This window comes from Salmo salar, chromosome ssa11, assembly GCF_905237065.1.
Source record: "Salmo salar chromosome ssa11, Ssal_v3.1, whole genome shotgun sequence".
NCBI classification, from domain to species: domain Eukaryota; kingdom Metazoa; phylum Chordata; class Actinopteri; order Salmoniformes; family Salmonidae; genus Salmo; species Salmo salar.
Genome location: NC_059452.1, coordinates 90185743 through 90202403, shown reverse-complemented (window position 1 = coordinate 90202403; position 16661 = coordinate 90185743). Strand labels below are relative to the sequence as shown.

Sequence of the window (16661 nt, the reverse complement as noted above, 5' to 3'; positions counted from 1 at the left end):
GTTGTCTGCAATGTGGAACAAGTCATTTTCGAGACCATCAAATCCATGATGCATTGTGGGTAAATGGTGACTGACTGAGTGACAAATCTGTTGGAGCTAGAAACACAAGCATTTCGCTACACCCGCAATAACATCTGCTAAATGTGTATGTGACCAATAACATGTGACTACAATAAGTAGTTATTTATGATGCAATGTGATTTGTAGACCAGTCAATAGGCTGTTGCCTGCAATGTCGAACAAGCCCTATTTCACCCCCTTTTTCTCTTGTGTTAATCACCTTTACGACCTGTGACCAGTCTATACACACATCACACTGACATTTCACACAAATGAGCCATTCAAGCTGCAAAGGTCCTGGTTACATCCATTTCATAATGTGAAAAAATATCCAAACTAGTACATAATTATTTGATCACATGTATGATTTTAGGTTCAAGTCTCGTAAGGGCTATTCTCTGCCAATGTATTTGGGATCTACAGCAAAGACATGCATGATGAATGGACTGGTAAGAATTTGTCCAACTGGGCACCCTTACAACGTAATGTGCTAAACTAGACGTATACGTGGCGCTGACGTCAGCGTTTAGCGGAAGGACCAGTTCCTTCGTAGGCAGTGGAGTGATCAAATAAATATTATTTATTTACCGGTAAGATATTGTTGGTATTTGAAACTTGATTATGGCTCGAAAAGATATCCTGATAACACTTGCTTAGTCATGTATCTACTCTGTTTTTGTCGTGCCAATATTTTATAGCTAACGTTAGGCTTATTCAGCTTTGGAAGCCAGAACGCTAGCTACTAATAGCAGCAGGCTTGTTATGACAATTGGGCGTGTTAGTTTTGCATGGCCCGATTGCCTCGGGTGTGCGGGTTGGAACATTTTAAACCATTCCATTGGTCCTTAAGTGAAATCTCCACCCACCCGGGGCACCGGGTCATGTGAAATGAAGTAGCCCATTTGCCATTCACTCACCATCCACACAACCTTTCCCTTTTCTGTTAGTGCTAGCTTGTTACCTATATTCTCCTACATATGTCTAACATTATTTATCAATATTGATGCCGTTTGTCCTATATAATATACTGTAACGACCATGGGTTTATAAGCGCGGGTATCGACTCTACCAGTCGAGCATGCTTTTGGGGCACAGTCGATAGCGCGCTGGACTTCGGGCTAGAAGGTCGAGGGTTCGAGCTCCCTGCTTGCTTCATTACAATACTTTACTGAATTCTGAGAGTAGCCTGAGCTATTTTGGACTGTTTGGCCAATCACTGAAGCTGGAGACTCATATCTCCCTCACTAGCTTTAAGCACCAGCTGTCAGAGCAGATCACTGCACCTGTAACTGTTACATAGCCAATCTGTAAATAGCCTATCCAACTACCTCATCAGCATATTGTAATTTATTTGATTTATTTTGCTCCTTTGCACCCCAGTACCGCTACTTGCACACTCATCTTCTGCACATCTATCATACTTGCCATACTGTTATAATTTCGCCACTATGGCCTATTTATTGCCTCACCCCCCTTATCCTACCTCATTTGCACACACTGTATATAGATGTTCTCTATTGTGTTATTGACTGTATGTTTGTTTATTCCATGTGTAACTCTGTGTTGTTGTTTGTGTGTCGCACTGCTTTGCTTTATCTTGGCCAGGTTGCAGTTGTAAATGACAACTTGTTCTTAACTAGCCCACCTGGTTAAATAAAGGTTAAAAAAAAGCAGATCAAGTCAGTGTGTCAAATCGGAGGGCATGTTGTCCGGACCTCTGGCAGTCTCTATGGGGGTGCCACAGGGTTCAATTCTCGGGCCGACTCTTTTCTCTGTATACATCAATGATGTCGCTCTTGGTGCTGGTGATTCTCTGATCCACCTCTACACAGACGACACCATTCTGTATATTTCTGGCCCTTCTTTGGACACTGTTAACTAACTTCCAGACGAGCTTCAATGCCATACAACTCTCCTTCCGTGGCCTCCAACTGCTCTTAAATGCAAGTAAAACAAAATGCATGCTCTTCAACCGATCGCTGCCCGCACCCGCCCGCCTTACTAGCATCACTACTCTGGACGGTTCTGACTTAGAATATGTGGACAACTACAAATACCTAGGTGTCTGGTTAGACTGTAAACTCTCCTTCCAGACTCACATAAAGCATATCCAATCCAAAATGAAATCTAGAATCGGCTTCCTATTTCGCAACAAAGCATCTTTCACTCATGCTGCCAAACATACCCTCGTAAAACTGACTATACTACCGATCCTTGACTTCGGCGATGTCATTTACAAAATAGCCTCCAACACTCTACTCAGCAAATTGGATGCAGTCTATCACAGTGCCATCTGTTTTCTCACCAAAGCCCCATATACTGCCCACCACTGCGACCTGTATGCTCTAGTCAGCTGGCCCTCGCTACATATTCGTCACCAGACCCACTGGCTCCAGGTCATCTATAAGTCTTTGCTAGGTAAAGCCCCGTCTTATCTCAGCTCACTGGTCACGATAACAACACCCACCCGTAGCACGCGCTCCAGCAGGTATATCTCACTGGTCATCCCCAAAGCCAATTCCTCCTTTGGCCGCCTTTCCTTCCAGTTCTCTGCTGCCAATGACTGGAACAAATTGCAAAAATCTCTGAAGCTGGAGACTCATATCTCCCTCACTAACTTTAAGCACCAGCTGTCAGAGCAGCTCACAGGTCACTGCACCTGAGCATAGCCCGTCTGTAAATAGCCCATCCAACATCCCCATCCTGTTATTTATTATTTATTTTTTAGCTCCTTTGCACCCCAGTATCTCTACTTGTACATTCTTCTGCACATCTATCACTCCAGTGTTTAATTGCTAAATTGTAATTATTTCGCCACTATGGCCTATTTATTGCCTTACCTCCCTTATCTTACCCCATTTGCACATACTGTATATAGACTTTTTCTATTGTGTCATTGACTGTATGTTTGTTTATTCCATGTGTAACTCTGTGTTGTTGTTTGTGTCGCACTGCTTTGCTTTATCCTGGCCAGGTTGCAGTTGTAAATGAGAACTTGTTCTCAACTAGCCTACCTGGTTAAATAAAGGTGAAATAAATTAATAACAAATGAACTAACAATCAAACATGTGCAAGGCATTCAGTGGATAAACAGCTAGTACCTCAACCAGTATAGGTCGATGAACACATTGTAATCTGGATTTGTTGGATTGTTCTATTTTGCAATCCTGGGTTTTGTAGATTTTTTAAGCAAGCACACTTTTTTGACCAGAAGATTCTTGGTTGAGTTGTGAGTAAACCCCTTGATTGAATTGAGCTATGGGTCATTCAAGCTATTAGCATGTTTACAATCGGGCACATTATGTAACAGTACATGATGCTTTTTCTGGGAATCAGGATTTGGTGGTGGCTAAGAAAAAACGGTTTTACCTAACAGTTATTTACCTCACACATTGGTTATCACATTTTTCATTGACCAGTCTGTTATTTTATCTTTTAGTAAACAAGAGAACACGAATACTCTTTGAGAAAGGTCTAGTAGACTAGTCTATCAGTGTATTGAGTGCAACTTTCAAACCCAGAAAGTTCTTAAAGAGGATGTGTCTCTTTTGCTGTGTTTGTAGAGTGTCTGTATACATTCACACCAGTTGGTCTGTGGGCTTTATTCTATCCTCAAGAACTCAAGTGAAACAATCTCCTTGTTGACTGCCTAGTAGCTACTGTCTCATTTCAGACCCAGGGCTTTCCGGGGCAGTTTTTGAGGAGCTTGTCCTCTTGAGTACACAAGTGTTTTTGATGGATCTTTAACATTATTCATTCTGAAATCTGACTCCGTTTTTCCTCCAGCAGGTGATGTGCCTGAGCATCCATGAACACGCGTCGTCGCCACGGTCCTAGGAACAGCCAGGAAGGGGTGTACCTGGGGCCTGCCCAGACCCAGTCACCGCTGATCCAGCCACAGGACCCACAACTCACAGCCCCCAGTCCACCGCCACCTCCCCCACTGGTGGACATAAGCAACATGTCAGGCAGGGACCGCACCAATGAGTTCCAGTCAGTCTGCAGGTCACTACAGGGGAGACAGGTGAGCAACATGGAGAGACCCTATGTCTTTTAATAATAATATGTTCTGAATTAGTGTTAACTAGCTTTACCAAAATAGATGTGACAGATTAGCACCATAGAGAGATGTTTATTTATTATTGTTATGTACAGTACCAAGCAAAAGTTTGGACAAAACTACTCATTCCAGGGTTTTTCTTTATTTTTACAATTTTCTGCATTGTAGAATAATAGTGAAGACATCAAAACTACGAAATAACACATATGGAATCTTGTAGTAACCAAAAAAGTGTTAAACAAATCAAACTATATTTTATATTTGAGATTTGTCAAAGTAGCCAGCCTTTGCCTTGATGACAGCATTGTACACTCTCGGTATTCTCCCAACCAGCTTCATGAGGTGTGCCCTGTAATGCATTTCAGTTAACAGGTGTGCCTTGTTAAAAGTAAATTTGTGGAATTTCTTTCCTTCTTAATGTGTTTGAGCCAATCAGTTGTGTTGTGACAAGGTAGGGTTGGTATACAGAAAATAGCCCTAGTTGGTAAAAGACCAAGTCCATATTATGGCAAGAACAGCTCAAATAAGCAAAGAGAAACAACAGTCCATCATTACTGTAAGACATGAAGGTCAGTTAATCTGGAAAATGTCAAGAATTTTGAAAGTTTCTTAAAGTGCAGTCGCAAAAACTATCAAGCGCTATGATGAAGCTGGCTCTCATGAGGACCGCCACAGGAAAGGAAGACCCAGAGTTACCTCTGCTGCAGAGAATAAGTTCATTAGAGTTACCAGCCTCAAAAATTGCAGCCCAAATAAATGCTTCACAGAGTTCAAGTAACAGACACAACTCAACATCAACTATTCAGAGGAGACTGTGTGAATCAGGCCTTCATGGTTGAATTGCTGCAAAGAAACCACTACTTAAGGACACCAATAATAAGAAGAGTCTTGCTTGGGCCAAGAAACTTGAGCAATGGACGTTAGACCGGTGGAAATCTGTCCTTTGGTCCGATGAGTCCAAATTTGAGATTTTTGGTTCCAACCGCCGCGTCTTTGTGAGACGCAGAGTAGGTGAACGGATGCTCTCCGCATGTGTGGTTCCCACTGTGAAGCATGGAGGAGGAGGTGTGATGGTGTGGGTGTGCTTTGCTGGTGACACTGTCTGTGATCTATTTAGAATTCAAGGCACACTTAACCAGCATGGCTACCACAGCATTCTGCAGCGATACGCTATCCCATCTGGTTTGTGCTTAGTGGGACTATCATTTGTTTTTCAACAGGACAATGACCCAACACACCTCCAGGCTGTGTAAGGGCTATTTTACCAAGAAGCTGAGTGATGACCTGGCCTACATGTTCATCCAACCTCAAACAAATTGAGATGGTTTGTGATGAGTTTTCCTTCACCGCAGAATGAAGGAAAAGCAGCCAACAAGTGTTCAGCATATGTGGGAACTCCTTCAAGACTGTTGGAAAAGCATCCCAGGTGAAGCTGGTTGAGAGAATGCCAAGCGTGTGCAACGCTATCATCAAGGCAAAGGGTGGCTACTTTGAAGAATTTAAAATATTTTTTAAACACTTTTTTGTTTACAACATGATTCCATATGTGTTATTTCATAGTTTTGATGTCTTCACTATTATTCTACAATGTATAAAATAGTAAAAATAAAGAAATACCCTTAGATAGGTAAGTGTGTCCAAACTTTTGACTGGTACTGTATGTTTTGAACGAGCACCAACTGTCGAACCATAACATTCAGGCACACCAAAATAGTTGTGCTTGACATTTGCACACTGATCAATGTTGATTGATGTTCCTTATTCTTTCTGTTTTCTTCAGAATGGGGTCCAGTCCAGCAAGCCAGCCCTCAGTGCAGTCAGACAGCGCAGTGACTTTACACTCATGGCAAAGTTAGGAGCATTACACTGTGTTATTAACATGTTATTGAATGAGAATAGTAGATGATATGAGAACAGATCCATTTTATGTATAGCCCTCTATTAGTGTCCATATACTCAACTGTTTGTTATGGGTTTTTCTATTTAACAGGAGGATTGGGAAGGACTTGAGTAACACTTTCGCCAAACTGGAAAAACTCACAATACGTAAGGAAGCAACTATTTTAGTTTTTGCGTCCACAATGTGGTGGTGCATATGGAACTCACTGACTATTATCTTGTCTAGTTGCCAAAAGGAAATCCCTTTTTGATGACAAAGCTGTGGAGATTGAGGAGTTAACCTACATCGTTAAACAGGTGAGGAGATGTATATAGTAGATTCAGCTGCTATACTTTGTTGTTACTCTACAGAGTTTATATGTACAGGATGCTGTTCAGGAATACTTTATTAGATGCCTGTTTGGATGTCTGTTTTTTTCTTTTCTTTGTCCAGGACATAAACAGTCTGAATAAACAGATAGCACAGCTGCAGGGGCTTGTGCGCTCCAGACAGAGTCAGAATGGCAAACACCTACAGACACATTCCAACACCATCGTTGTCTCCCTCCAGGTAACTTCCATGCTCTGACATGCTGATATGTCCGTTGGTTTTATCCAATGAAGAATAGTACATGTAACTTTTCCATGTAGCGTTCATTTTATAACAGCCCTTTTCTGTTCTAGTCCAAACTGGCATCAATGTCAAACGACTTCAAGTCAGTGCTGGAGGTCAGGACAGAGGTAAGGCAGACACACATCTTTCACTGTAAATATTTTGACCAGACTAGTTTTCATTGGATGTTCCGTGTATATTTGTTGATTTATAAACCGTTTTAAACAGATTTTCTTCTCAACTCCCCCACACTCTTTTCCCTCTGCAGAACCTCAAAGAGCAGAAGAGCCGAAGAGATCAATTTTCTCAAGCCCCAGCATCCTCCTCCCATCTACATGCCAGCAACTTCGGTAAGATAAACTATTATCAGCTCCACACTACAAAACAAACACTAAACAGTACAACCTGACCTCTCTCTCTCTCCCCCCTACTCTCTCTCTCTCTCTGTCTCTCTCTCTGTCCCCCCTACTCTCTCTGTCTCTCTCTCTCTCCCCCTACTCTCTCTCTCTGTCTCTCTCTCTGTCCCCCCTACTCTCTCTCTCTCTCTCTCTCTCTGTCTCTCTCTCTCTCCCCCTACTCTCTCTGTCTCTCTCTCTCTCCCCCTACTCTCTCTCTCTCTCTGTCTCTCTCTCTGTCCCCCCTACTCTCTCTGTCTCTCTCTCTCCCCCTACTCTCTCTCTCTGTCTCTCTCTCTGTCCCCCCTACTCTCTCTCTCTCTCTCTCTCTGTCTCTCTTTCTCTCCCCCTACTCTCTCTCTCTCTCTGTCTCTCTCTCTCTCCCCTACTCTCTCTCTGTCTCTCTCTCTCCCCCTACTCTCTCTCTCTCTCTGTCTCTCTCTCTCTCCCCCTACTCTCTCTGTCTCTCTCTCTCTCCCCCCTACTCTCTCTCTGTTTCTCTCTCTCTCTCCCCCATATCTCTCTCTCTCTCTCTCTCTCTCTCTCTCTCTCTGTCTCTCTCTCTCTCCCCCCTACTCTCTCTCTCTGTCTCTCTCCCCCAACTCTCTCTCTCTCTCTCTCTCTCTCTCTGTCTCTCTCTCTTTCCCCCCTACACTCCTCTCTCTCTATCTCTCTCTCTCTCTCTCTCTCTCTCTCTCTTTTTGTTGTTGCAGGGACCTCATTGTTAATGCAGGACGACTCTAAAAGGACAGCTGAAGTCTCTATAGACATGGACTTCCGTGCCAGCCAACAGCTGCAGCTTATGAATGAACAGGTATTACCTCCAATCCTCTTGATGATGAGAAGCATTATAATGATGGTGACAATAACAGTGACATTTAAAACACACTTTCCTCTTTCGATACAAATCCTTTTATTGACTGAGACTTGTTTCTGGATTCATGTGTCAATCAATAATACTGTTTGTTGCTTAATAATTTGCATACATTCTAAGTGGTGTCACTCTTATGGTGTGTTTGTATAGGACTCGTACATCCAGAGCCGTTCAGACACCATGCAGAACATAGAGACCACCATCGTAGAGCTGGGCTCCATCTTCCAGCAGCTGGCCCACATGGTGAAGGAGCAGGAGGAGACAGTGCAGAGGTGAGGGAGACATGAAGAGAGAGCCAGAGATTATCAAGCCACTAGTTAAGATGCTTTCCCCCTGATATAACATTGTTGTTCTGATGTTTTGTTGAGCTCGCATATCCAGCAATGATCAGACAGGGCATGCAGTGGTAAGCAGGTTAATGAAACCTCTGACCCTCATTCACCTCCCCTTTCCCATCCTCTTTCCTGCAGAATTGATGCCAATGTGGAGGACACTCAGCTCAACGTGGACATGGCACACTCAGAGATCCTCAAGTACTTTCAGTCTGTCTCATCCAACCGCTGGCTCATGGTCAAAATCTTCCTCGTCCTCATAGTCTTCTTCATCATCTTTGTGGTCTTCTTTGCTTGAGGAGCAGGGATGAGAGAGGGAGGAATTGTGCTGGAGGAGAGCAGTTTCTCTTTTATGTTTCATACTTTCTCTCCTTGTGGTTTAAAGAAAATACCACTACTAACACACAATTCTGCATATGCTAAGATGTGGTTATGTTGATAATGAATAGCTGTATGGTAGAAAGAAGATGAAAAATATGATTATTATTATTACCATCCATTAAATGGAGTGAATAAATTAGGATAAAATCTATGATGCAGGATAGAAGGCTATTGCAGTTGGATTGAAACTCTCTTTGTTGTCTTCATGCGTTATTTCTGTAATTTGTAGAAAACATTCCTACTTCTTGAAGGACAGGGTCAATCCAAAGAGAAATTGAGTCGGAATAGGAAACTGGTAGATTTATTTGGCCTTAAAAGACCTGTATGCTGAATCTCTGAGACGTTACTCCTCACAATGCACCTCACTGCCAGCAGTAATACCTCCTTTAGGAGGTTAGGGCTGATTGACAAGGCCATGTGAATGCCCTCTGACCTTCAATCTCTTCTTTGATGGTTAGAAAAGCTGATAGGAAATGTTTGGCCACTCTTAACCTAAACTGTACATGCATTGTGTTCCACAATGATATCATGCATATGAAAGGACATCCATCATGACAGTCAACTTGCCCTGGTTGACCTGAGATAAATGAATGTACTGTGTAAGTGAAGCATTGCCAGTACTTCTGATGCTTTTATTTTCTCTAGTCAGATACTGAACTGTATGTGCATAACTGCTTTGCCTTTTACAGCTACCATAGAATATCTTTGAATTAAGATGCATTATTTTCCATAAACCGGTTATTTAAATGATGTTGAATCAGAGTCTGCGCATAACACCAGATGAGTGATGTTTTACACACGTATGTTCTACATTTTCACCCCCTTCCTCCCCCTAATACCCATCCACATACACACACACTTCATAAATGTTCAGTGTTCACACATTTTTTGGGGACTAAATCTCTGTTTTATCTATGTCTCTGAGGTATCTGTAAAGGTAAATGAATTGTACTTCAGATTTGTTATGTCTCTCCTTTTTGTTCAAGAGAATGACTTGGAGACACAAAAAATATTCATATATACAAACTCATCTGCTTAGCTCATATTCTGGAACCCAGAAATGTTGGAATGGACATTTAAAAAAAAAAACGGTTTCACACATTTGCTCTCCTCTGTCTCTGGATATCTTGGAGGAAGTATTGTAGGTCACTGCTAATTTTATTGATACCCCTAATTTCTGTATTTTATCATAAGCTTTTGTTGTAGAAACTGCAAATGTGTAAGCAAAAATTAAAAATAATTTTAAAAGTTTTGTTTTTTCATTGTCAACAGGAATGTGTTTGTTTTAGTCTAGTCACCACCATAACACTGACATATAGGTTTATTGTTATCAAGTTTAGGGTTCATTCTAAATTAGTCAAACAGTTTGTTTGTATTCTTTGGAAGCTGAACAGTTTATTTACATAGCCTTGTATTTCAGAATAATGAAATCTTCCATTAAGAAACAGAACATATACAGTGCCTTCAGGAAGTATTCATTCCCCTTGACTTATTACACATTTTGATATGTTACAACCTGAATTCAACAGTTTTTTTCCCCCCTCAGCAATCCACACACACACAATACCTCATAATGACAAAGTGAAAACATGTTTTCAGAGATTTTATGAAATACAGAAATAACTAATTTATTTAAGTATTCACACCCTTGAGTCAATACTTTGTAGAAGCACCTTTGGCGGCGATTACAGCTTTGAGTCGTCTTGGGTATGTCTGTATCGGCTTTGCACATCTGGATTTGGGGATTTTCTCCCATTCTTCCTTACAGATTTTCTCAAGCTCTCTTAAGTTAGTTGGGAAGCGGCGGTGAACAGCAATCTTCAAGTCTTTCCACAGATTTTCAATGGAATTTAAGTCTGGTCTCTGGCTGGGCCACTCAAGGACTTCACATTCTTGTTCTGACGCCATTCCAGCGTTGCATTGGCTGTATGCTTGGGGTCATTGTCCTGTTGGAATGTAAATCTTCGCCCCAGTCTAAGGTCGTTTGCACTCTGAAGCAGGTTCTCATCAAGGATTTACCTCTTATTTGACTCCATTCCTTGTTCCCTCTATCCTTACCAGTCTCCCAGTCCCTGCCGCTGAAAAGCATCCCCATAGCATGATGCTGCCACAAAGCTTCACGGTAGGGATGGTGTTATATGGGTGATGAGCTGTGCCTGGTTTTCTGCAGACATAGCGCTTTGCATTCTGCATTAATTACTGTTTATAACTGCATTACAGACAAAGGTCCTTGAGCTCCATTAGTTTCCCAGGGGTAACAGTGTATGTCTGCCTCGGGGATGGTCCTAGTCAGCTGTAGTAAACGTCTGCATATTTCTGTCAGCCTCTCTTGGTGGAGACGGTGAGTGTGTTTCAGCAGGGCTCCAAACTCCAGCACCAGGGTGTGGGCGACCAGCTCCTCTGGGGAGTGCTGGGCTGGGACTGTGGTGGGCTCTGTGGAGGAGAACACATGTCCAGCAGAACATCTGAGGAGAAAGGGAAAGGTTGCAAACTAGAGGAGAGTGTTAAGTGAACACAGTGTGTTGATAGTTCAGAGTAGATAGGGTATGTTTGCCAGGAGAACAAAGCATGTAAAAGTTCCGACCAGTTTTACACAAGTTACATGTATTTTACAAACAAAGCCACAGATCAACATATGGTTCTATCTTGAAATACATTCATAAACAAATAAGTAGAATGATAATTATGTTGATGGAACAAGTCATTATATTTTGTTGATCCAATTAAAGTGTGTTCAATTAAAAATGTCCAATTAATATAAATAATCAGGAGTAACTAAGAATAAGTGACTGATCCAATGGGAGGCAATGTATGACAGTATACTTTATCCTGTGATAGCCTCTGTTAAACCTCTCTAGGGGGTGTGGGATGCTACCGTCCCACCTGGCCAACATCCAGTGAAATTGCAGAGTGCCAAATTCAAAAACAGAAATACTCATTATAAAAATTCATAAAACATACAAGTGTTATACATCGGTTTAAAGATTAACTTCTTGTTAATCCAACCACAGTGTCAGATTTCAAAAAGTCTTTACGGCGAAAGAAAACCATGCAATTATGTGAGAACAGCGTCCAGCAGACAAATCATTACAAACCGTAACCAGCCAAGTAGAGGTGTAACAAAAGTCAGAAATACCGATAAAATTGATCACTTACCTTTGATGATCTTCATATGGTTGCACTCCCAAGACTCCATGTTACACAACAAATGTTCGTTTTGTTCGATAAAGTCCCTCTTTATATTCAAAAACCTCAGTTTTGTTGGTGCGTTTTGTTCAGTAATCCATTGGAACAAAGCGCGGTCACAACAGACAGATGAAAAAACAAAAAAGTACCATAAAACTTCGTAGAAACATGTTAAACGATGTTTATAATCAATCCTCAGGTTGTTTTTGTCATAAATAATCTATCATATTTCAACCGGACAATAGCTTCGTCAATAGAAAAGGAAAATCAAGAAAGGCACGCTCCCGTTCACGCGCAGGACTCATGTCTGGAAATTTCCACTGTGCTCTCATTGAAAGTGGTGTTTCTCCCTAATTTTTCAGAGTAAAAACCTGAAACAATGCCTAAAGACTGGCCACATGTAGTGGAAGCCATAGGGATCGTGAATTGGGTCATAAGTCTTTGTATGGTGGATAGGCTTTCAATGGAAAAACAGCCATTTCAAAATAATAGCACTTCTTGGATGGATTTTCTTCAGATATTTTCCTGCCATATCAGTTCTGTTATACTCACAGACATTATTTTAACCGTTTTGGAAACTTTAGAGTGTTTTCTATCCAAATCTACCAATTATATGCATATCCTAGCTTCTGGGTCTGAGTAGCAGGCAGTTTACTTTGGGCACGCTTTTCATCCAAAATTCCGAATGCTGCCCCCTACCCTAGTGAAGTTAAGTGAGTACAGAAGCGTGTGTCTAAACTGTAACCCGCTGTTAATAGAAGTCTGTGTGAGCCCCTTATTGATGTGATCAACATTTCCCCTGCCACTGGCAGCTTAACGTGCCTTGATTTAGTTTGGAAATAACTGCCACCGTCTGAGCAGAAGCACAGTCGCCATCTCCAGTTTATTTATTAGGGGGATTTTACAATAGAAATAAATAACATTTTACTAGCCAAACCCCCACATATACAGGGTTAAGGCCAAATCATGACTACATCAAAAACAACAGAACACACAAAGTCTCGGAAGCGAACCAGAGGTCTCCTTTGTCTGTGCAGGCGTGATGGGGGCAGAGTGTCCACTCGTGGACTCAGGGGGCTCAGTCTGTGGTAGGGGGCTGTCCCTCTGATGCACGAGATGAAGGCAGGGAAATGGAGGGAAACGATGTGGGCAAGGGGGATACAGTCTGTGGCTCTGGGGAACCATGCAGTGGCACAGGAGAGACTGTGTGAGTGGGCCATGTCGAGCCCTGTCTGCGGAGCCTGGACGTGTGTGTGGAGGGAGCGGCTGTGGGGGTTCCTGGGGTTAGAGGCTCGTCTGTATGGGGCTAACCTGTCCAGGTGCAGTACCAATTTTCTCCCCCTGGGAGACAGCTGGACTCAGTATACCACCTCTCCCATCCTCGCCAGGAACCTGCAGGGCCCCACCAGTGACTGTCCAGCTTGGGGCATTGTCCTTTCTTTCTCAGGGGGCTGTAGACCCAGATCAGCTCCCCAGCCTCAAAGTGCCTTCCCTGGGTGTGCACATCATGGGTAATTTTCTGCCTCACACGTGCGTTCAACAGCTGTTCTCTCTGCTGATGATGTTGGCTGTCTCCTGGCGTACCCCGGGCGTCGGGGGGACGGCAAGGCTGTCACGGGGCCGACCAAGCAGCATGAGTAGTGCATGAGTAGGACAGGCTTGCGAAGGTGGAGTACTGGACAGCGGAGCAGCACGCCATGAGAACCATAGGCAGATGTTTGTCCTAGTCACGCTGTGTTTGGCAGAGATTATTAAAACCCTCCACGAAACCATCGCTTTGAGGGTGAAGTGGCGTCATGCCGATCTTGTGCATACCCAGCCTCTCACACATGGTGGCAAACAGATGGTTTTTGCCTTAGCTGCTGTAAATTGATTCAACAGCGGCTTGTTTGCTCTCTCTCTCTCTCTCTCTCTCTCTCTCTCTCTCTCTCTCTCTCTCTCTCTCTCTCTCTCTCTCTCTCTCTCTCTCTCTCTCTCTCTCTCTCTCTCTCTCTCTCTCTCTCTCTCTCTCTCTCTCTCTCTCTCTCTCTCTCTCATCCTTGTTTAAAAGCCTTTCTGGACAAGATGCGATTAGATTAAAGTGTAAAGTTCCTAGGCATATCGATTACTGTGTAAGAGTGTGCTGGTGGTTTGCAGGTGGTGTGTTGGACCTATGGGGAAACGTCTTTCAGCCTCAGTCAGCTACCATACATGGCCACAATTCTGTAATGTCATGCACTGAACACTGTATAGACTGGAGGAATATGAGAAAACCATAGTAAAATGTATTTATTGGATACTGACTGTAATGTTTTTAAATCAATTGTCACTGGCAAGCTTCAATTTTATAGAAATGGTGAAATGAAGTCTCTGAGTGTATATGTGTGAGAACATTACCACAAGCTACATGAGACGACCAACCCACACGGCAGTTACTACGTTGTTGTACTTTTTTGCTAAGCCGCTGTCACGTCCTGACCAGTAATAGGGGTTATTTGTTATTGTAGTTTGGTCAGGACGTGGCAGAGGGTATTTGTTTTATGTGGTTCGGGGTGGTGGTTTGTTTAGTAGGGTATTTGATTTAAGTATTCCGGGGGTTTTTGGGCACTGTTCTATGTTAGTGTATTTCTATGTTCTGTGTATAGCCTTGTGCCTTACCAGCCTGTGAATAGTCGTTGTGTTTTCTTTGTGTACGTGTTTATTTTGGTTCTCCTTCTTGTCCAAATATAATAAAGAAGATGAGTGCACATTTCCCCGCTGCATTTTGGTCTATATCCGACGACAGCCGTTACAGAATCTCCCACCAACCAAGGACCAAGCAGCGGGGTAAGGAGCAACGGGAGAATAATATGGACTATCGGGAAAAGTGGACGTGGGAGGAGATTATGGCCGGAGAAGGTCCATGGAGAAAGTGGAGCGAAGACCGGGAACGCTACAGGGGAACACGCTGGGCCAGGCAGTAGACCTAAGCCAGCTCCCCGTGCTTTTTATGGGAAGCGTTTGGAGTGGAGAGCGCCGAGGTATGCGGAAGTGCGCACGATCTCGCCCATACGCACGCACAGTCCGGTCCGAGTGATCCCAGCCCCTCGCAAGTGCCGTGCTAGAGTGGGCATCCAGCCTGGTAGGAGGATGCCTGCGCAGCATATCTGGTCACCGGTGCGCCTCCTAGGTCCAGGCTACCCTACGCCCGCTCTACGCACGGCAACCATCAGGCCCCTGCACAGCCCAGTTCGCCCTGTCTCAGCACTCCGCTCGTACAGGGCTACTAGTTCCATCCAGCCAGGACGGGTTGTGCAGGAGGTGCGATCGAGACCGCCAGTGCTTCTCCATGGCCCGGTATATCCAGTACCAGTACCACGCACCAGGCCTCCAATACGTCAGCCCAGTCCAACTCAGCCCGTTCCTGCTCCCCGCACTAGCCATGAGGTGCGTGTTCCCAAACTGGCACTTCCAGTACCAGCACCACGCATCAGGCTTCCAGTGCGTAATACCAGTTCCACTCGGCCGGTTCCTGCTTCCCGCACTAGCCCTGAGGTGCGTGTCCCCAGGCTGGTACCTCCACTACCAGTCCCACGCATCAGGCTTCCGGTGCGTCAGCCCAGCCTCGAGTATTCGGAAACAGTGCCCTGTCCAGAGTATCCGACGACAGTGCCCCGTCCAGAGTATCCGACGACAGTACCCCGTCCAGAGTATCCGACGACAGTACCCCGTCCAGAGTATCCGACGACAGTACCCCGTCCAGAGTATCCGACGACATTACCCCGTCCAAAGTATCCGACGACAGTACCCCGTCCAGAGTATCCGACGACAGTACCCCGTCCAAAGTATCCGACGACAGTGCCCCGTCCAGAGTATCCGACGACAGTACCCCGTCCAGAGTATCCGACGACAGTGCCCCGTCCAGAGTATCCGACGACAGTACCCCGTCCAGAGTATCCGACGACAGTACCCCGTCCAGAGTATCTGACGACAGTGCCCCGTCCAGAGTATCCGACGACAGTGCCCCGTCCAGAGTATCCGACGACAGTACCCCGTCCAGAGTATCCGACGACAGTACCCCGTCCAAAGTATCCGACGACAGTTCCCCGTCCAGAGTATCCGACGACAGTACCCCGTCCAGAGTATCCGACGACAGTACCCCGTCCAGAGTATCCGACGACAGTGCCCCGTCCAGAGTATCCGACGACAGTACCCCGTCCAGAGTATCCGACGACAGTGCCCCGTCCAGAGTATCCGACGACAGTGCCCCGTCCAGAGTATCCGACGACAGTACCCGTCCAGAGTATCCGACGACAGTACCCCGTCCAGAGTATCCGACGACAGTACCCCGTCCAGAGTATCCGACGACAGTACCCCGTCCAGAGTATCCGACGACAGTACCCCGTCCAGAGTATCCGACGACAGTACCCCGTCCAGAGTATCCGACGACAGTACCCCGTCCAAAGTATCCGACGACAGTGCCCCGTCCAGAGTATCCGACGACAGTACCCCGTCCAGAGTATCCGACGACAGTACCCCGTCCAGAGTATCCGACGACAGTGCCCCGTCCAGAGTATCCGACGACAGTACCCCGTCCAGATTATCCGACGACAGTACCCCGTCCAGAGTATCCGACGACAGTGCCCCGTCCAGAGTATCCGACGACAGTACCCCGTCCAGAGTATCCGACGACAGTACCCCGTCCAGAGTATCTGACGACAGTGCCCCGTCCAGAGTATCCGACGACAGTGCCCCGTCCAGAGTATCCGACGACAGTACCCCGTCCAGAGTATCCGACGACAGTGCCCCGTCCAGAGTATCCGACGACAGTGCCCCGTCCAGAGTATCCGACGACAGTACCCCGTCCAGAGTATCCGACGACAGTACCCCGTCCAGAGTATCTGACGACAGTACCCCGTCCAGA

The 16661-nt window shown here is 44.9% G+C and overlaps 1 protein-coding gene across 2 annotated transcripts; it reads left to right on the top strand.

Moving 5' to 3' along the window:
• The first annotated feature begins 546 nt into the window (after positions 1-546).
• On the top strand, positions 547-9841 carry stx5 (Syntaxin-5). 2 transcript variants are annotated; one of them, XM_014128927.2, is made up of 11 exons: positions 547-650; positions 3850-4084; positions 5901-5971; positions 6111-6166; positions 6246-6316; positions 6453-6569; positions 6683-6739; positions 6880-6961; positions 7720-7820; positions 8031-8152; positions 8351-9841. In XM_014128927.2, the coding sequence occupies exons 2-11, from the start codon at positions 3869-3871 to the stop codon at positions 8508-8510; spliced, it is 1053 nt and encodes a 350-aa protein (XP_013984402.1). In that variant the 5' UTR covers positions 547-650; positions 3850-3868; the 3' UTR covers positions 8511-9841.
• The last annotated feature ends 6820 nt before the right edge of the window (positions 9842-16661 follow it).